The sequence below is a fragment of the Xiphophorus maculatus genome, chromosome 1, assembly GCF_002775205.1.
Source record: "Xiphophorus maculatus strain JP 163 A chromosome 1, X_maculatus-5.0-male, whole genome shotgun sequence".
Taxonomy (NCBI): domain Eukaryota; kingdom Metazoa; phylum Chordata; class Actinopteri; order Cyprinodontiformes; family Poeciliidae; genus Xiphophorus; species Xiphophorus maculatus.
The window spans coordinates 24319168-24341611 of record NC_036443.1 but is presented as its reverse complement, the minus strand read 5'-3'; the positions used below and the strand labels follow the sequence as shown (position 1 = coordinate 24341611).

Below are 22444 nucleotides of genomic sequence, written 5' to 3'. Positions count from 1 at the left end.
GATGAAAAATGAAAACTGAACAAGATGTAACAATAAATATTTGTTTTTAAAAATGTTAAAACAATGTGAGTTTTGCTCTACACACACTTATTTAAAAGCTTTAATCAACCAGCATTTCTATAAAGGGCAGCAACATATCAGGCTATAATTGTGGATGTATTACAGTTGATTTATAAGCTAGCAATATCAGTAATAACAAAAACCTCAGTAGCCTAAAAAATACAAAGCTCAATTTAGAGCAACGGAAGTAATAATCTCTGGTCTAAAAGAGGCAAAGGTTAAAGCCTAAAATAAAAATCCTAATACATATTTAAAGCTTACGCTGCTTAATCTGATGTGGATTATTTCGCTCCAATGTGGGTTTGCGTTACAGCAGAAAGTCCAAGACGAGCGAGTTTATCGTTGGAGCTTGTTTTGAGCCGAACAAGTTAGAGCAATTTTATATCACAGATAAGGCAAATTTAAAATGAAATCGCAGCAATCTGAAGGAAACTCTCAGGATTTAGAGCTTCTTGGACGTTGTTTTGCATTCAGGCGTAAGGATTTGATAAAAATATGCTTTTAGTTCACAGGTTAGTTAAACAAGGCTTCACATTGGAACAGTCAGCTTCATTCATAACTACAACTCAACTCTTTTCATGCCAGATGGCTTTGCAACATTGCTGTGGATCTCTTTCAGTCATCTGGTATGGGTTTTCTTTTGCAATGTGCATGTGTTTACAGACATATTTAATCAAGTAGAATATGTGTCCCACTGAGGCTCATTTTATAGACTAAGAGTACTTTTAAAATAACTTTTAAGCAGGTATTAAGCACACTTTTCTGATTCAATGTCATGTTTTCATCAGCTCTAAGAAGAAAATAATCTCTGTTTTTTACAGAGATGGGTGCAGTATAAAAAATTGTACTCTGGTAAGATTAATACTACTTCAACATATGTATATTACTCAAGTAAAAGTAAAAAATAGCCGTCCAAGAAATGACTCTAATATGAGTAAAAAGAAAAGGTGTCAACAATAGTGTTCAGAGGCTGATCATTTTTTTTAAATTTCAGGTTGTAAATATTAAGATATTGTGTTATTATGGGGCGAGAGTGTTTTAAATAGGCTAAAAATGTTTGAGAAACTCTGTCCTAAATGTAATTTTCCCCCCAAAACGTTACTCAGGTAAATGTAACTCGCTGCTACCCAACTCTGGTCCTAAAGTATAAATATTATTTGTAAAAGATTTCCTTTAATGTCTGATTTTCTTCTGCTTGATTACATTTTCAAATCAGAGCAACAGCATGTCCTTTGTGGTCATCTGAGACATGTGACAGGGCTGCTGCCTATAACATACTGGGGTCTTTGTCTTATGAACTAAGGTTAAACAACAATTCATACAGAGCTGGAGCTTCTCATGCACTGCAAAAACACAAAATCTCACCAAGTATTTTCACAAATATATTAGACTTGAAATAAGATTGAACTACTTGTAATTAACCTTTCAGCAAATAAAAAGTGCTTGATTTAAGTCAATAATTCCTCAATATTGGTGAAAAAGTACTTATTCCATTAGCAGATTATTTCACTTATAACATGGGGAAAAATATCTGGTTATAAGTTAAATGAAATATCAATGGAATAAGTACTTTTTCCACCAATATTAAGGAATTATTGACTTAAAAAAGCTCTTTTTACCTGCCGAAAAGTTACTTGTAAGTTAGTTTTATTTTATTTCACATGTACTATGATATTTGAACTAAAAACTAGACTAAAAATACTTTTGTGTTTTTGCAGTACATGACAAGCTCCAGCTCTATATAAACTGTTTTTTTAACCTTAGTTCATAAGACCAATGTTATGTTATTTAATCACTATTGACTTAAAACAAGCTCCTATTTCTTGCTGAAAAGTTATTTGTAAGTTAATTTTATCTTATTTCAGTGTGCTAAGATATCTGCACTAAGAACTAGACAAAGTACCTGGTGAGATCTTGTGTTTTTGCTGCGTTTTTCTATTGCATGTTTCAGAGTTCAGTTAAAGCTCTTAAAAATCCCAGCATGAGCTCGTGCTGAACTCAGAGTCTGCGGTTAGACTGAGTGATCTGTTGCTCCTGTTTATAACAACAGAAAACCACCAAAGTTGTTTACAGCTCTCAGGCTCGACACCTTGTCTTTATGGACTGCAGAGTGTTTTAAGAAGTTTGTGTGCCTGCAGGGAGTGGTCAGAGGAAATCTGTTTTGTTTTGGCCCGACTGGAGCCCTGTGGGCGTGGGACTCGAGTTGCCATGTCAGGCTGCAGCCAATCAAACCGACTGAACGCTGTTGCTGTGTGCAGGGAAATTTAGGAAAAAGAAGAAGAGGAGGAGAGGGTTGTGGGGGTGGGGATGAGAGTCTTGAAGTTACTGCTAAAGTCCATGAAACTGGATTCTTGTGTTGGTCCTTGAGAGGAAAAAAAGAAAAGAAACGGGGGTTAGCTTTGTTGTTGGAGGTCAAATAGGTCAGAATCTTAAGTCATGTGATTTTACAGGGAATGGGGATGAAAGAATCAGTGTTTTGCTGCTTGTGGCGTCTCTCTAATGAATCGCTCATGGAGAAGGCAGAGACATTTGTCTGTTTCTCTTAAACGTGGAGAAAGTATGCGAGGAAGGCGGTCAGTGTGAGTTACGATGAAGCCCAGGAGCTCAGGAGAGAACGGCAGACGACTCAGGAAGACTCTTTAGTTACTCACTCACCCCATTCCTGCTGGTTGTTCTGGGTAAATTGTTATCGACAAGCTGATTTTCAAGTTTCTAATCTGGTGGTGTGTCTTAGAGCTTAACCAGAAGCTGGGAATTATTTATTTCGCTGCTGTGCTGAACCTGTAATTTCTTCCAGTTGTGAAGCTCTGAGCTGTGCACGCAGCCTTGTCACAGTTTAAATCTGTCTCGTGGTAAAACGTAGTCCTGGACAGAAGTAAACATTTGAGATTAGAGCATCTGCACTCACAGTTAAGAGTGACCAAACCCTGTTGATATAATCAGGATGAGCGCCAACGCCGACTTCTTCTAAATCATTTTGAGAAAAAAATACAAGAAAAACTGCATTGTGGTTTTTAAGTAATGTTAATATTGCATTGGATACAGCTCTGGTAAAAATGAAGAGCCCACTGCACTGAACCCCACTGAAAACCTCCTGGTTATTCCACCAAATATTGATTTCTGAACTCTTCCCGAGTTAAAACATTAGGATTGTTGTTTCTAAATGAATATAAACTTGTTTTATTTGCATTATTTGAGGTCTGAAAGCACTAGATCTTTTTGTGATGTTGACCATTTCTCATTTCCTGTAAATAAGTACTACATTGGAGAGTTGTCAGTAGTTCATAGAATAAAAGAACAATGTTCATTTTACTCAAACATATACCTATAAAAAGTAAAACCACAGAAATGGATCATTTTAAGTGGTCTCTTAATATTTTCCAGAATTGTATATTTTATATGTATATTATATATGAACAGTTCAAAAATATTTTCAAGACAGTTACTACAGTTTACTGCTGAATTAGTAAATAGTCAGAATTACACAGCAAAAAAACAAAGGAGAGATTATAATCAAATTACTGACATTTTTCCACCTTCTTTGACTGGACCTCAGATAAATACAGGCCTTGTAAACATATTTATATCTGTTTTATTATTATTATTATTTATTATTTTTGTCACATATAGTCAACCACAAACTTTGTGCTAATGTGTATTGACGACACAAACTAGCTCATAAGTATGAGGTGTATGAAGAAGTTCCTGGATTGTTTTTAACAAATAAAAGTGTCAAAAAAATACAATAAAATTTGAAAGAAAGAAATGGAAGAAAATCAGGTAAAGAAAGGGTTCATCAGAAAAGAGGCCAAGAAAGCCATGGTAACAGCCGTGTTGATCAACATGTCGCAGCGTCAGGCTGATATTTTCCTTCATGGAAACCGGCTAGAGTTGATGGAAGATGGATGGAGATAAATGTAATGGTCTAGATCAAAGGTATTAAACTCATTTTGGTTTTGGGCCGAATCAAGATCATAAATGCTCTTAAAGGGCCGGTTGTGCCAGAATGGATTGATAAAACCTGTTCACAAACTGTTAAAACATCAGCGAATTTTTTTGTGATTTTAAAAAAATCAAAGTTTTTGTGGTACTAATTTGGAAATATTTGCAATATTTGCACTTATTTATGATGGTAAATTTGACCTTTTAGTACTCGCTGTAAATATTGTGGGCTGTAATCTCAATTTAATTATGGCTGAGGCAGCTGTTTAGTACAAGTGTGAAAGTTTTTAAAAAATGTTGTGGAAAATCTGCAATTAACTCCCAATTACGTATTAGTGCAAAAAAGTGTGGGGATTTGTTGATTTTATGTGGATTTTCACGATAATTCGCAAAAAATGGAGGGACTGATTGCTATAATTTGGCAGTAAAAAGATAAAACTGCATTGATTTAATTGATAACATGATATTTAAGCACATTTAGTGTTTAGTTTAGAATCTAGAGGGCCACATAAAAGGCTGCGGCGGGCCGGATTTGGCCCACAGGCCTCAGGTTTGACACATAGATCAAAGCAAAAATGACAGAATGGCCCAGTCAAAACCCAGACACAAATAAAAATAAGATGAAGTTCTAAGATGCTCTCCATGCAGTCAGAAGTTGTTCTTATGTTAAACTATGAAGTGAAAACATGGAGGCTGTTGGTTTTGGGGGGATGGGCTCATGGCGTCTCCCACTGGCAACGCAGGATTCGAAGGCCACAATAATCCTGCGTGACAAGCCTCCATTTTGGAAAGGCACGTTTTCCCGATAACAGCTTTGTCTCGGTAGGAGGTTTTTGTGGTTTTGGGGTAACAAAACCAAACAACATTTTGCATATTTCCACAAAACGGAGTGAGGAGTAAAAACCGTCCATGTGCATAACCGGCCCGCGTGCAGCAGTGACCTTTCACCTACTAACACTGAGAGAATTAGAAAGCTGCACAGCTGAAATCCATGTGTTTAACAGGAACTGAAAAAACTATTTGTTCTCACCAGACTATTGTTCTTCTGAGATTTCACTGAGCTGGAGATGAGGAGGTGATGAAACACGCAGATAAACATCCCGTTATCTCAACTGGTCACAAGCGCAGCTGACAACAGCTGCCTGTCATTAAAAATAATAAATCCTACAGTTTTAAACTCAGTGTAGAGCTGGAAAATGTGCAAATAACTGACTTTTTATGCATGTTTGTTTCTGGAAACAGAACCTTTGCTCTGCTTAAGTCTGTGCGTTTCTCTTCTGACTCACCGTGTTTCAGTTCTGTCTGCAGCCTCCAGCTCAGAGGAGCACAGTGACCCTGCATGTGCCTAGTTCTGCTGGAGCCTCTGGAATCTGCTGCTAAGAGCTATTCTTACATTTACCTCACAATTTCATGAAGCATTTATTCCCACATGTCAGGTAAACTTTGAAGAAACTGTGATAAAACCCAGATGCTTTGAAAATATTAGGAAGAATCTAACAGCTGCTGGAAGGAAGGATCTGCGGTTAACGCTCATTTGTGCACCCAGGATGCAGAAGACTATCACTAAAGGAGCTCTGCACTTCTAGAAATGTTAGTTTTTGGCAATTCTTCTTTCCAAAATAGCTCAACCTCAGTGAGACTGGGTGCAGAGCATCTGCGGGAGTGTTTGAGTTTTAGCATTAGCTTTTTTCAGTTAATTTCCATTTACAATCTCAATGGATTGCAATACACTTATACATGTGTTTTCGCCAAGAAATGTAAATATATTTTTTCCCTTTTCCTTATAGATGCATTTTTGTCATGAAATGTATCCATATTATTTTTCTTTTTCTTATTTTTCATTTTTGTGATGCCTTTAAGTCGGTCAGTTTTTGTATCGGACGTTTCAGCAACGCGACAAAACACAATGAATTGAAAGGAACTGAAAACAAAGCGCCACCACGTTTAAAAAGGCATTTCCGGAACACATTAAGAAACTATAAACACTGTTTACCGCTGTTTCAGTAACTCAGATAACAGGGGTAAACAGCAGCTAAGCGGTGATGTCAGCGCTTATGATAGGAGCAGTGATAAGAGGCCCTTCCCTTCCACAGTGGGGCACTAGTGGGGGTTTTGAGTGGGCGTGGCCTCTCCGAGCGAGGTTTGTTTTCATGCTGCTGCTAGTTGAATCCTGCAGTAGCACAGACAGCAGCAGGAGCGAGGCGTGTTTACATATCTCCGTGCAGAAAAGAAAATGTCTTTTAAGACCGTGGGCACCGTGCTGACACGGACACTGTGGGCCCGGGGCAACAGGACCCCTCCACTCGCCAGATCCCCACGCGTGAACAGACTGTCCACCTCGTGCAGGGCGCTCGCAGGCTCGAAGCAAATAGGGAAAAACAAGGGGCAAAGTTGCAGCTCGGACACGGACAGGCCGAGCGGCGGAGACGCGCCGTCATCCAGCGAGCCGCCGCACAAATGCGGCAGCGGGGAGAAGAAGAGGCAGAAGGAGACCGTGGGCGCCCCGGGCGCCAGCGGCGTCAGGAGACGCTCGTTCACGTCCAACGCGGCGCCCATGGACCAGACGTCGTTCCTCTGGAGTCGTTACAACGACCTGAAGCGGCTGGTTTACGGTAAGCACAGGATCCCCCCTTTGTCCTCGTAACCCCCACCCCACCCCACGGAAAGCAGGCACCCCCTTTTCCACGTCACCAGGCAAATGAAGATGTTTATCTGTAGCCAGCGAGGACATTTTGTACGTTTGAGGATTCCCCTATTGCATCCTCATTTTGCAGATTTATGCTCGTTCATAAGTGCAGCTGGTCACTTCTGAGCTGAAGTTATTTTCAACGAGTCAGCATTATTTTCTACCGTCACAGATCAACTAAAACAGTCACTTTGTGTTGTAGTTTATCCACATTAATACATGAACCACTAGCCATCAGTCAATATTACTGAGGGTATTTATTTAGTAACAATGCTTGGTTGACTTCTGCCTGCAGAATCTGTGTTTTAAACCACTGGCACTCTGCAGGACTCCATTCCTTTTGGATTCATTTCTGGAAACTCCCAACAATTTTTATTCCTACAAGCGCATCATCCCAACTGTGTTCAGTTGGATAATAATGAAAAATGAATTAGATTTATGCGTTTGAGATCAGTTATTTATTGTTATGTGTGTGGTAGCCTCCCTGCACAATGAAATTCTTTGTTTACTGTTTGCATTTGCTTTAATGCATGAATTTGGATAATATTGTAGTCCCTCAGTTTCCTGTTGGATTTAAATTTTCTACCTCCATGACCTCTATACTTCATAGTTTATGTCTCTTTTATTTATTAACCAAAACGTTGTTATCTGTAGCATATAGGCATCAGGTTGGTGTTATGGAAAGAAAACTTACATCTTCACAGCTGATGCAATTAGAAGTTCTGTCCAACAAGAGATTTAGTTGGTTTTCTGCGGCCAAGCTGTAACCCTGTGTGTTGCTGCGCAGTTCCAGCCAGCTGGATGAATAAAGGTCTCGTGCACTTTCTCCTTACAAGTCAGACACTTTCGACTGTTTGGAAATATTTTGCTCCCTGACAAAACATGAGAAACTGTGAGGTTGAAATTACAGGAGCGCCACCTGCCACTGGCCAGCTGTTGATTAGCTGAATGCATGGAAGAAGGGAAGACCTGCAACAAAAATATTGAGTTTGAATAGCAATGTCTGGATTAATGTTTCATGATTTTGACTTAATTTTGTCCTTAATTCTGAACTGTATTACAAGGTTTCCCCCAGAAAACTTGCTAAGCTCGGTGGCTGGCTGCTTCATTCAGAAGCCCGTCGTGTTTTTGAGTTGAAAAATGTAAAAAAATTGGCAGGAAATTTTAAAATATCATTTGATAATCATGTTTTATTAAAAGATGGGAAGATCAATGCCTGGACACTAACTCTAAAGTCTTAAAAAATGCTAACAATTTAAAAAATATTTAAATAAATAAGCAGTGGTTTGTTTTATAAGCCTGGTGGCCCGCCAGGCTTATAATACACTAGGAGAAACCCTGGTATTTGATGTTAGAGGCTTATATCTGGGGCGTCAACTTAAATCTGATTACAACACTTTAACCTTAATCAATATCTTCTCTCATAGAAACTCGCAAGGAACTCTGTTGCACAAATATTATTTTTAATGTTCTCCGTTACGCAAAGTTGTGCTACTTTGCCTCTTGGCGGTAAAATAGTTTAAAACTTGCACAGTATATTTGCATTACAGGGTTGTTTACATTGGCTTGGCTGCAACTGTTAGCAGATCTGCAAACAAAGTAGAAGTCCAATGCAACAACCCTCTAAAGTAAACAAAACTGCTTAATTACAGTAAAACTCAAAAGGAGCATGGCGGCTTTTCTAAGAGTTGCTATTCCACCTATAAGGGTTTCATTATTACATTATTGCAGAAACGCTAATGCGGTTTTACATGTATGATTTTAGATTTTCTCTCTGACGTAAACTAATGTGCCTGTAACACTGTTTACAGTGGAGCGTGGAAGTACGTACAGTACCAGTACGCCACTGGGTACACTGTGTTTTTCCTGTCTGGGTGCGCTGCCTTTCTGAATGTTGACGCGCACAAAAAAAAAGAAAAAAAAAAAGAAGTTTTCTCAGCCGCCAACTTCTGCTGCAGATTCTCAACTAGAAAGCCAGTCATGCATTCCCTTCATGATTACAGTTTTACAGATTTTTATCTTGTGGATGAATGTCTTTGTGTGAAAAAAGAGGCGCTTTTAGCTGCAGGGCGTCCAGCCAGAGGGTTGCTGAACGCACGCCTGCTGCCCAGCTGCGGCGCTCATTGAACTGTCCCAGGAGGGAAGGTCATGACCCACTTTCCCACATAGATCTGATGTAGTGTTCGCTGATACAGTGTCAGCGGGGGCATTACCGTCCGAATGCAAACAGATGAATCTGTTCGCATCGTGTCGCGGCTTCTTAACTTGCTGGGCAGGAAGCGGATAAAGCAGAAGTAACCTGCGTTACAAGGCACTCAGGAGTGGCTTTCAGCCGCACATTTCAGTGCACAGAATGTTCTTTTTGGGCTCAATTAGTTTGGTCAAAAGTCAGTTGACATCTGAGAACTGCAGGCAGGTTACGCAATCCCCGCCGAGCTCGCCAGCCCCCGGCTGGAACGAAAACAGCAGCAGGAGAGTTTAACTTCTTTGCTCGCTGCAGAAGTGCAGAATCAGCAGCCGCTGTTAATCCTCACCTTGCCCACATAATCACAGGGTTTTCTTTCCCTCTTTACTCGAGTCATTGTTATCCCGTCTGATGTGATGTCAGTATTTGAACTCCCATCTGTCTCTCTCTCTGCTCAGACCTGATCCCTCCCGGTGCATGTAAAAGCCTGAACTCCTCGGTGATCTACGCCAACAACGAGGTCAGCTTGGAGGAAGTGGACATCTACGGCTTTGACTACGACTACACGTTGGCTCAGTACTCCAACGCGCTCAATGCGCTGATCTATGACACAGCTAAAGGATTCCTGATTGAGCACTTTAAGGTATTGAAATAAAACGAGCAGATTTGTAGAGGAAGGAAAATATGAATAACGCAGGTTTTAAAGTTGAGTTAATTTATGCACTTTGTGTTTCTGCATTGCAGTATCCTGAGGAAATTGCAAAATATGAGTACATTCCCAACTTTACTGTCCGAGGTCTTCACTATGACATCCAAAAGGTGAATATCTTAAATGTACTATTGCAGAAAAATCTGTGTGTATGCAGGTGTTTCTTAAATAGGAATACAATAAAAATATATTTCACTAATTTTTATCATGTAGGTCAGATTCCTTATGCATTATTTCAGTTGTTTATTTCTGTTAATTTAGCATGTTTGGTCCTGCAGCCAATGAAAGACCAGATTTCACAGACACTTACAATATTACTTATAAAAACTGACATTTTCTAAGTGATTATTGCCATGTCATGGCTTCCACAGTCAGGGGAAAAACTGCTGATTTAACAATTCCCCAGCAAAAGAATACACAAGACGGGGAAGGACACAAAAGGGTTAGGGTTATAAAGCACTGGGGGAAACTCGGCGTTAGCGATTGGGTAAAATCTAATCCAATTAAAACAGAGTCCATGCCTCCAGCAAACAATCGTTTCTCAGTACCCTCATCAAGTCCAAAGTAATTTTACACCACGTAAATCTACTATTAAATCAACCTGCACTCTGTTAGCTTAGCAGCAGTAACACAGGCTGATCAGCTTCATGCCTCCATGCTAGATGGACATTTATCGTATTGTTTATTATTTATCATGATAAATTTCTTATTATAATAAAAATTTGGATTTATTTTTGTCACAATAAATTCTAACTAACATTGTTTAAACCCCCTACAAAGCCACCTGTATTGTTGGGATAATTATGGTAGTTTTGCTATTTTCTCCAATGAAAATATCAATAAATATAAATTAATATGAAAATATGATTAAGTTCAGTTACAGTTACTTTTTTTATGCGACTGAAACGTATTACAAATATGAATGTAAGAGCAGTGTTTGTGTTTGTGAAGCTATGATTGCTGCAGACACAACAATACAGCAACCTAAAAAATGTATAAATAGTTCGTATTGTCACTTTTATTGTTATCACAATACTACCACAAAATATTGTGATGAAATTTGAAGTCCAAATGGCCAACTTCTACTCCACACTGCAAAAACACAAAATCCTGCCCAGTATTTTTGGTCTAGTTTCTAGTGCAAATATCTTATTACTCTTGTAATAAGATAAATTAACTCAAAAGAGTAACTTTTCAGTAAGATATATTAATGAAAAAGTACAATTTCTATTGTCAGATAAATTAACTTACATCTTGTTACAAGTGAATTAAACTAGTAAATTTCAATATTAAGAAATAATTTACTTTAAACAAGCTCTTATATCTTGCTGAAAAGTTCCTCTTGAGTTAGTTTTGTCTTAGATATTTGCACTAGAAACGAGACAAAAGTATTTGGTAAGATTTTGTGGTTTTGCAGTGCATGCTCAGGCTGAGTTTTGGGTTATTATAAGCTGTAAGTCATAATTATCACCACCCTGTTTAATCCACACAATAGATAACTTTTTTTAAATTCTCTGTTTGTTCAAGTAAAACCCTTTTTCGCTCCTCTGTAGGGACTCCTGATGAAAATTGATGCCTTCCATTACATTGAGCCAGGAACAGTGTACCGGTAGGAGCTGCCGATCTTTTCTATCTAAATAAAACACATTGATTTATTTCTGCTTCCCTGCTGCTCAAGGCAAAACATTGTTTGTTTTGTCAGATAATATTATCCTCTAAACAAAAATGTTGCTGCCCTCAGGGGTCTGAGTCCAGTGTCGGACGATGAGGTCCTTTATCTCTACGGGGGGACTTTCCACGTCCCGCTGTCGCAGGACAGTGGATTCTACGGAAAGGTTAGAAGGAGGTTTTTTTTAATTTAACGAATCATGTTTGTTTTCCTCAGCCACATTATTTTAGTTGTGAAACAACTTTTGAGCAATAGCTGGCATGTGTTCCAGTTACTTCACTTTGTTTTTGGATTTTCTCGCCGCTTCTTTCAAGTGTAATCGGTTTAGTGTGGCACTGGGCTCACCATGGTGCAGATTCTGCAGGAAAATAACAATAATAATCTCATCTGGCCACGGCTAAACAAGCAGAGGATGCAATCTGGCGGTGTTCTCAGATATTGGACAGCCTGGAGCATTGCATAAGTCCAAATCCTAACTTTGGGGATCTTGTTTATCCCATTGGCGTGATGAATCAGCTGGAAAGCAGCGTTCCCATCTCTGAAGCACTCTCTGGAAAGATTTCCTGTGTTCTTGATTTCCTCCGACTTGCACGCAGTCAGGAAAGGCAGAAGTCTTTACTGGACGTGGAAGTTGAGCCAACATGAGTCCAATTAAGAGCAATTACGAGTGAAATGTTGGGTTAGGTTGGCATTATTTCTTTGGGCAGACATTTTAAATCCAACTTTTTCCTAAATAAACTTAAGCAGAAAAGTTTTTGTGCGGCTGTAATCTCATTGCCTTTGTTTACAACGAGGCCTAATAGTGGCTAATACTGTTATGTTAATCCATTTTGGGCTGAATCGAGTAATCGGATCAATCGTAATGGGTTGATTATTCAAATAATTGTCAACTAATTTAGTAATCAATTAAACGTTAACTGGACTATATAGTTAACACATAGCAAAAGGACAGTTGATGAAAGAACAACTTGATTAAGCCAAAACTGTACAAAAATAAAAACATTTTGCATTTAAAATGGAAAAAACAAAATTGTCTATAAATATGTTCTACCGAGAACTCATGAAGTAACAATTTTAGCTTCACCAGGTAACATAGCACCTGTGGTATCCAGTTATTAATCAATTAATCCAAAAATGAATCAACAAATCAGACCTACAGTGTACTGATTCAAGCAGAAAGTGCTTATTTTTTTAGCTACAGATTCATCCTTTGCTAGAAATTATTAAGCATATGCTAAAAGAATGCTGCGTTGTTGCATTTTAAGCAATAAAATGTTTAGTTTTTTATTTAAAAAAAGGATTCATATGTTTTATTTGAATCTTTTAAAGTACTTCTAATATTGCATAAAAAGGTTGATGTGGTTAAATGAAATATCTGCTGAATGTGCCAATTTTATTTATTTGATTAATCGCCATAATAATTGACTATTAAAATAGTTGCTAGCTGGAACCCTAAATTAATTAAAAAAAAAAGGATTATGGATGCACAATATTGGATTTTTGGTCGATATCCGATATGCCGACATACTAAAACTCATTTGGCCAATAACCGATATCAATATTAATATTTTTTCCTATATCTACTTACCAAAACTACATGTCTGTCTTTACTGTGGAATTAAAATTCTGCATTCTCTTTGTCAGTTTAGCCTGCTGCCTAATGCAAAAGCTAAAAAGGACGCTGGAAATGATGCAACACTTTCAACTTGCACTTTAATTTCAAATTTATTCATGACATTTGCTCCCTCTAAGACAATGACAACACTGCTGCAGGCATCATTGTCACTGGTTTGTCATATAAAAAAACTCAGCGTATATTCTTCTATTCTATTTTGACAGAATATCCGATGTAAAATTTTACGGCTAACATCGGCCGATAATATCGTGCGTCCCTGAAATAAATAATAACTTCTTCCTGTTCGCAGGGACCGAAGGTGAAGCAGTTCATGGACATCTTCTCCATCCCAGAGATGACCCTCCTGGCCGTCGCCAACGACTTCTTCATTACCAACGACATCGAGTACGACCCGGTTCACCTCTTCAAAGATGTTTCTGTGAGTTCCTCTGCGTTTCCTCAGCATGTAGTTCATTCAGTGCTGGCAGTGAATGCAGCGCAGGGCAGGGCAGAGTGTGTATGTGACTGTTTTCACATCCAGTCCCGTAATCCTTCAGCTGGAGGCTCAGGAATCTGCTGAGCTGTGGCAACATTCACGAGCAAAGCCAAGAACAATCAGTGCTTTTCCTCTTCAGCTACAAACGTGTCATTTTCCGGGAACACCCGGGGAAAATCTAATAAAAAAAAAAGCTCACTGAAGGATTCCTAAATGTAATGCTCTGAATCCCAAAATCAGCTTGTTTTAAAGTTTAATATAGTTCTTACATTAAGTAATAATATCCGTTGGACCTTTTTCACATTTTGTCTCGTTACAACCACACACCAATGTTGAAAGGAAGGTCAAAGGTCATGTTTGAAGTTTGCCATAAGACATACAGGAGACACAGGAAGCATGTGGAAGATGGTCTCCTTCCAAAATGGAGCTGTTTTACACTTTGAGGTCAAAAACTAAACGTCACCTTGAACACAACAGTGAAACATTACGAGAATATCCAGAATATTACAACTTTATTCTCGTAATATTAAGACTTTATTTTCAAAATAGTATGACTTTATTCTTGTACGACTTTGTTCTTCGAATTATTTTCTTTATTCTCTTTGACTTTTTTGTAATTTTATGACTATATTCTCATGTTGTTATGACTTTATTCGTGTAATATTGTGACTTTATCCTCTTAAATTTATGGCTTTATTCTTGTACGACTCTATTCTCAAACTATTATGACTATTTTTTTTGTATTATGACTATTTTGTAATTTTATGACTTTATTCACGTAATATCTCTATTCTCTTAATTTTATGACTTTATTCTTGTACATCTTTATTCTCAAAATATGACTTTGTTCTTATAATTCCATGACTTCAAATCAAATTTTATTTCAGTGCTTTACATCATAAAAACACAAAAACACAGTTATGCCGTACTAAAAAAAGATTAAATAAAATTATGAGAATAAAATGATAATATAACGACAATAAAGTCAAAAAAGAATAAAGTAAATGTAATGTTTCAATTATTGATTCTGTGTTGCTCTTAATATCCTTTTGTAATCTGAGATAAAATCCAAACAAATTATACTCAGGTTTGTATTTTTAATGCAACAAACTTAAAGGTGTAAATACTTTTGCAAGGTGAATATGCAAAGAATATAAACAAATTTGTTTTTACACTGTAGGAAGCAATTGGCATGGTTCATCTCAAAGGTTACATGTACAAGTGGATCATGCAAGACCTTGGTAAGAAGCAACTTCCTCTCTTTTCTGCTTTAGTTCTTAACCTGCATGTTGCTGCACAAACTCAGCCACACTTTGCATCGTTTTCTCTCACAGACAAGTTTATTCTGAGAAAGGAAGAGACGGACGCTGTCCTTCATCGGTTGGTCAGTCAGGGGAAGAAGCTGTTCCTCATCACCAACAGTCCCTTCAGCTTTGTGTAAGTCTGAGCCCTGAGAGGTCTCCTGCTGCTGCAGTTCATTCTGACTCACAGGAAAGGAAATGCTAAAAAAAGAAAAGAAAGAAAAGCCATGTTGCAAGTTGTTATGCTGTATTTTTCCTCTCTGTGTAGGGATAAAGGAATGACGCACATGGTGGGGAAAAACTGGAGAGACTTTTTTGATGTTGTTATCGTGCAGGCAGATAAACCTCACTTCTTCACCGACTGTATCAAGTAAGTAACTGCTATTTTTTAAAGTTAATTGGAAAAGTAGTGATTAAAAGTAAACCTTTTTCATATTTTGCCACATTGTGGCCTCGAACCGGCTACATTTATACGAAACCGCTGCCAGGAAACTCCTGGTATTTTCGGATGTTTTTAATTTGGAAAAGGTTCCACGTTTAAACGGCGCCATCTTGCGTCAGCTGTAGTTGTTATGCTGGCCACGAGGTTAGGTTAGGTTAAACTTTATTAATCCCATAGGGAAATTAAGGTTATCTGTTGCTCGCACATTAATTCACATCCACACAACATTAAAATCGTACATCCGGAGACATCCATAAAAAATACAAGAATATAATAAATAAATACATTCCCACTAAAAGAAGTCTAGTAAAAGTGCTTAAATATGTTAAAATACTAGTTACCCCGTCTCCCTCCTTTCCCCCCCCCCACAAATAGCAGCATTGTAAAGCCTAATGGCCCGTGGGACAAAGGAGTTTTTAATCCTCTCGGTTGAACAACCCAGTGAGAGGAACCTGTCACTGAAGGAGCTCCTCTGGTTGGAGAAAACTGTGTACAGAGGATGGCTGGTGTTCTCCAAAATTAGACTGAGTTTAGACAGTGTCCTCTGTTCCACCACCGTCTCCACAGACTCCAGGCTCACACCGACCACGGAGATGGCGCTGTCATCTAAAAATATCACCAATTGCGCATGCGCTTTGCTTTTGACCCTTAGCTTCCTAGCTTACGCCTCATTAGCTTACGCCTCATTGAAAACAATAACGCGTCTCCCTCTCCCATGGATGATGGAACATATATATTCCTTATCAGAAATTACTACAGAAAAGTTTCATTAAGAGGCTTGGTTTCAAAAAGAGCCGGTTTTATAAGAAATTCTCCGATGTAACGGGACGCACCTCGGATCCGACCATTTTCATGGCGCTTCGGATCAATTTTTTGGTAAAGCGACTCGCATAATCGTGTCAAGGTTGTAACTCTAAGTTTAATAGACAGCTGCTGGTAAAAGGAAAGAAAGAAAGAAAACTCTAAAATTAATAAATAAACCTGGTCTTGTGTGTTTGTTTTTCACTTGCCAAGAAAATCATAATTTTTTTCCCAAACTTTCGTCATTGTTCACTTCAGCCTGACAAATATCATTCAGCGTTTTCCAATACATTCTGTGTATTTATAATTTTTTTTATTACTGATATAGAAGGATGGAAGCTAGCTGATAACAATGCAAACAAAAGAAAGAGATCAAATAAATTCATTCTTATGAGAAAGAAAAGTATAATGTAATGTATTAACGTTTATAGAACCTAAACAAACAAGCATTAAATCCACAAAACTGAAGGAGAGCATGCAAAACACTCAAATCTGTTTTCTGCTGCTCGGCGTTTAGTTTCAGAATATGATCTCAGCAACATGTTTTTGTTTCAGACCTTTCAGGCGCTTGGATAATAACGGAGACCTGCGGTGGGAAAAGATCAACCGTTTGGACAAAGGGCAGATCTATAAACAGGTTAGTAATACGTGTCTGTGTGCGGTTTTTCACTCTAGGTGTGTTACAAGATGCTGCAGCTGCATGCCTGTAAGTGAACTTGGTGTGTTTTGTTTTTCAGGGTAACTTGTTTGACTTCCTCAGACTGACCGGATGGCGAGGATCAAAGGTTCTTTACTTTGGAGATCATCTTTATAGCGACTTGGCTGTGAGTATGGAAGCTTGTTGATTTTTTTTTTTTTTCCCTCAGTAAAAGTTCACATTATGACTAAGCATTAGGAGAAACATGACTCAGTTCCTCTGTTCAATTTATCCGGTGGCGTCAGTGTGTGATTAAAGCAAAGTTGGAAATTTCATTGGAACATTTGCTGATGAGTCTTGACGACGTGACCTGAAGAAAATAAAAAACTTTTTTTTTATTTAACGTTGCTCTGAAGAAGATTTTTGTACATTTTGGTTAGCTTTGTGCAGTTTTTAACATTTTTTAAATTTGTTTTTTACTGATTTTACTAATAATTTAAGCATTAAACTGTATCTCTGGACAATTATGTTTTTATTCTTTGACTAAATGAGAAATTAAAATATTCAGATTGTGTATTTTTATCTGCACATTTAGAGTTCTTGCAATGTTAATGAAGTATTACAAGGTTTCAGTCTCATTTTAAGTCTGGATAATGAGAAAAAATAAGAGAATGGAACATTATTTGTATGTCCAGGTTTTAATTTCTTTTTAAAATGTTTAAAATGAGTGGATATGAACAGATCAAACCTCAGACCTGCACCTTGGACAGGATCAGCATTATATCAGTGGTTTCGTTATCTACTGTGGCAAAACTAGAGCTTGACATCTTAGACTCAACAAACCAGAAGTACAAGCTTGCGACTGTAGATGTTTCATGGTCAGATGCTGTGCATTTGATGAAACAGATAAAGACATCGATCAACATCATTTTGGTTTTTAATGCCACTTAAATCTTCAAACCTGAAGCAGCAGGGCTGATAAAATAAAGAAATCAATTTTATGCTCTATATGTCTTTAGTTATCTCTCCGCCTTTGTTGATTTTTTTTATTATTCAGAGTTAATTATTTATTGTGGATAAAACTTCTCTGCACTGTTGCTTCTCCCCAATGAAAAACAAACATTTTAAAATACCTCTGCTCACAGCCAGATAAGAAAACTGAAAGTTCATCCAACCTTTCTGTCTTTTTTTTTTTGTTGTTGCAGGATCTGATGTTGCGACACGGCTGGCGCACCGCAGCCATCGTCCCAGAACTGGAGCACGAAACCAAAATAGTGAGCGCGCACCGATACGCTGTGACCCTCACCTGGCTGCAGGCCCTGACCGGCCTGATGGAGCGGCTTCAGGTGAGCAGTCAACACCCAGTTCGCTCAGATATGTAATGTTTTTACAAGCACGATTCTGTTGACTAAACACAAATCTCGATCACCTGTTGAGCCGCTTTAGAACCCGCGCAGACATTTCCAGACAGCGAGGCCAAAGATTTTTTACAGTAAAATCTTCTTAATCAAATAAGCGGTATTTGTTTTGAATCTTTACGCAATAACAAGCCAGGAAGTTCTAGCATTTAAATCTGAATACAAAAGCTTTCCTCTTTTTAAAGGCAAAAAAAAAAGCAATTTTTTTCCAGAATGAGACTTTTTTTTTCTCTCTCAACAAACAGGAAGCCAAACTGCTCTCAGCAACTATAACAAAGCTATAATCTGCACCCTAATAGGGCTTGGCTTCTGAACAGGTCTGTCTAAACTTGTCCACAACAGGGAACGTGCTGAGCATTTTTAAACGAAATGACCTCAAACGCTTCGTCACTCAATTTCCTCAGTGACTTACTGTTCTTTATGTATTGAAGTAGTTTATATGTAGACACCTGCCAGTATTAGTAATGTTTTAGGACTGCAGGAGACCTTGATGGCGGCAAAGGGCTCATCACTAGTCTGTATTTACAGCAAGAAGAATTGGACAAAATAACCATAATCACATATTTTTCTTAGGATCTTTGATTTATGGGTGTTTTTTTCTGCATTATGAGAAAAGAACACAACATATTTTCTCATCTTGCCCCTTTGTATGTTGATTTTTAAAAGCGTTTATTTAAATTTGCACTCTCTGAAATATGTGTGTTAAACTCAAGGCCCGGGGGCCAAATCTGGCCCGCCGTGGCTTTTTATGTGGCCCTCTAGACTCCAAGTTACATCAATAAGTCCTTCCAGTTTTTCACAAATCTGCTAAATTCACACAAAATCAACAGATGACCCACATTTTTCTGATTTTACTGCAAAATTTTCTCAAAATTGGCCAAAAATATTAGATTTAATAGACTGCTGCCTCAGCCTTACTTAATGTCAAGTACTTCTATAAAAAAATATTCACATTTAACATTATATATTGGCACAAATAGTGTAAAACATTCTTACAAATATTTCTAAATTAACACCACAAAATAGTCCTGAATGGACTGATCAGTGTGAAAAGATGTTTGACATTATTTCATTTTAAGAAAAACGTATTGAATGCAGAAATAAACAGATGTTTATTGATATTTTAACAGTTTAATGGGTTTTATTTATACATTCTGGCACAACTGGCCCTTTAAGAAGATTAATATTTGTAATATGGCCCAAATAAAAATGAGTCTGACACATCCAACCTTTCCATCAGATCCGGTTTTATAGCAAAAGTTGCAAATTTTCACAAAAACTGACTTTTTGAGCTTTTCATAACCAAAGCTGTGCACCGATTTCTCTCTGAAGTGAAGACGTAACGTATGTGGCAGTAGTAAAGGAGAAGAAGCAATGCCGAGTAAAATTAGACAGACACAAAGTCATGAAGTACTTATTAGGAAGCCGCCACACACAAGTGACCTCTGTCACCTTTCCTTATGGAGGAAATGCCTTCAGAGACAAAACTTCAGTTTACATGCCTCTGCAGGATCATGTGGAACCTTTTGAGCTCCACATTCAGCAACTGTTTGCATTTTTAACTTTAACTAAAGATGAGATAACACTTTTCTCATGACAGAAATAATCATTGCGGAACTGCCTCAGTCTGATGTTTGAATGCATCTGTAATATTTCAGACACACCGTGACCCAGCCTCCAAAAAAGTTTTTCTGGAATGGCAGAAAGAAAGAGAAGAACTGCGGTGAGTCTCTAAACTTGCCTTTTAGTCCAAAGCTCCACCCAGTAAACCCACTGACCTCTGACAGTCTACACAGTGCTTCCTGTTGCCAAGTGCAGCCCCTATACAAAACAATCCTTTCTATAGCCTTTTGTGTCGCCCTATACATCTAGTCTGCTCTGTGACGTCTGCATGCAAAGTAATGTCGTGCTACAAGCATAAACTGAAAGTTTTTGGCCTCTTTACTCCATTCTGATTACTGCTTAGCTTTCAGGAGTTGTTCGTTTATGTGGACAGTCATTTCTTTATAGGTTTCCACTTTCCCTTGCAGCTTGTTCATTAATGTTCTTGAATAAAACACTCAGACTTTATTAGCCTAATTGAGTAACTTCTGAATTTAGTGACTGCATAATAAAAAGGGACCTAACTACACTTTTCCTATTAAAATAGCATGTGATTATTGTGCATGATCATGTTTTTTGAATGTTTTTCTTGGCTTTTTATGCTTTAAGTCTGTAAATATGGAAGTTTTTAAAAAAAAGTGTTTCAGAAAATGTTTCAGACTATGTCTGAAGAATCTCAATTTTCCAAGTTTTCATATTCAAGAAGATTTAAAAGTAGTAATTTTGTTCCAGATGTATTATTATACATCATTGCAAAACGTAGGCTACATACTAGCTTGGTTTTATCTAAACATGTGTTGATTTTTTTTTTTAAAGCGAAATTTGCGCTGTGGACTAGCTAACCCTATGTAGGAGAGAGGCTTTTAGGTCAAAATAGGTAACAGATTTAATCTGCCTTATACAATATTAACGTTTAAACTTTTCAGATTAATCACACGCCCTATTAAAAAGATAAACAAGTAGGAAATGTCTTTAAAGGCGAGTATAAGCATGTATTTGTATTAACTTCTCTTACAAATTTGTATCCCTCAGGGTGATGACAAAGAACCTGTTCAACCCTCAGTTTGGCAGCATCTTCAGAACATGCCACAACCCCACCTACTTCTCCAGACGCCTCAGCCGATTCTCAGACATCTACATGGCTTCTCTCAGCTGCCTGCTGAACTACGACCCCTCGTACACCTTCTACCCCCGCCGCACGCCCCTCCAGCACGAAGCCCCCCTGTGGATGGATCAGCTGTGCACCGGCTGCATGAAGACACCCCACATCGATGACATGGCCAGCATTCGATGAGAGCTGTGCTCTCCCCGCTGACTCTTTGGACACATTTTAGGTCAAAAGTGGCAAACACTTGAGGTAGCCGGAGCATTTAGTTCCTTTTAACAGGGTCTGTTTTTATCCAAGAAGGTGCTGCACAATTCCTTCCACTGGACACTGCTCACTCGTAGAGGAAACCTCCTCACTGGGTCCACTGGACGGCGCTGTAGAGCTACAGTTGACGTGTCAATGAAATGTGGTACAAGATTGACAGAGGATTGGTGAGAATGGGGAAGCTGTTTAATACTAAGCTGCATCGCACAAATAAAGAACTAAAATCTTTTATAATTCTGTGTTTACCTTATTAACCCCAACGTGCTGTACTCTTCGTGTAATTACAGGTGCAGCAATGAACAAAATACCTCACTATGTTGAACATAATCAGTGGCGCATGGAGTGGAAACTAACCGTTTAGTGATTTGCATATGGATTGTGACTTCTTCAATCTGATTGGTCGGTTGGTTGCTAGGCAGCACAGCGTTCGTTGCTCGCCTGAAGACGACGGCAGAGGCCGAGTACAGCTGCTAAGTTACACTTTAGCGCTGGTGAGTGAAATGTTTCGGAGCGAAGGCTGCGGCGGTTATTAACCTACAGGAGCTGCTGCTGCTAATTTAACCAAAACAGCGACACAAGTCTGGGTCCAACTGTTTTTTTTTGGTTTTGGTTTTGTTTTGTCGCGCTGTCCCGCCTTTCTGGAACCAACTGTGTACTTCCTGTTGCTCTTTTTGTTTTGATGCAGTGTGAGATTTGTTGTGATGGGAGTTATCAATAAATGCATACAGCTAACAGAGTGGTTCATGTTTACTTTTATCCGCATTTTATGGTAGTTATTTTTATACCGACCATGAAAGGTTCTGGATGCTGGCTTGGATGCAAAAGCATGTCAAGATGTTTCACATTAATTAATTTTTTTTGAATATTTATAGATATTTTCAGTCATTGTGTATACTTTTGAGACTAGTTAGCAACCTGGTAGTCAAACTGCCTTGAAAACAATATTTCACAAACTATTATTACTATTTCAAAATATAGAACATCTACAAACCTGCCGATAAATTAGGTCTGCACCACATATCGCAAATGTATCGTTATTGCAATAAATCAACTAATAAGTACAGTCCGTTCAGGCTCTCTGTGTAATTAATATAGCTCTTGATACTTAAAGCTGCAGAATTTCACTGGTGTTCTTTGGTTTAAACCAAACATTTCAAATAATTAATAATAAAATATATTTCCATGTCCCTTTTGACAATCATTTTTCTGATCCACGGTGGCAGCAGAAACTTTTAAGTCATTTTATTCACAAACATGTTTTTAAAAAGTAACTTTTTCCTTCAAGCTGCCACTAAGCTTACTTTTCATTTAGCCTATTTTTATTGTACTTCTGCAATATTTCAAATTTCTAGGATATTAAATGTTAAGTTTTCATTATAAGTGGAAAATCATCATAATGAACAGAAATAAAGGCTTGAAAGATCAACCTGTCTGTAATTAAAGTGTAAAATGTATTTCACCAAGTATTTATGTTAATGAAATTAAGGAACTTTTGAAATAATGTTCCTA

General features: G+C 38.0%; 1 protein-coding gene across 1 annotated transcript; it reads left to right on the top strand.

Moving 5' to 3' along the window:
* Positions 1–6126: 6126 nt before the first annotated feature.
* Positions 6127–21667, top strand: nt5dc2 (5'-nucleotidase domain containing 2). The gene is made up of 14 exons (XM_005801757.3): positions 6127–6614; positions 9332–9516; positions 9618–9692; positions 11136–11191; positions 11324–11417; positions 13177–13305; positions 14543–14603; positions 14697–14799; positions 14932–15033; positions 16462–16543; positions 16644–16730; positions 17749–17889; positions 19620–19684; positions 20596–21667. The coding sequence occupies exons 1-14, from the start codon at positions 6236–6238 to the stop codon at positions 20855–20857; spliced, it is 1821 nt and encodes a 606-aa protein (XP_005801814.1). The 5' UTR covers positions 6127–6235; the 3' UTR covers positions 20858–21667.
* The last annotated feature ends 777 nt before the right edge of the window (positions 21668–22444 follow it).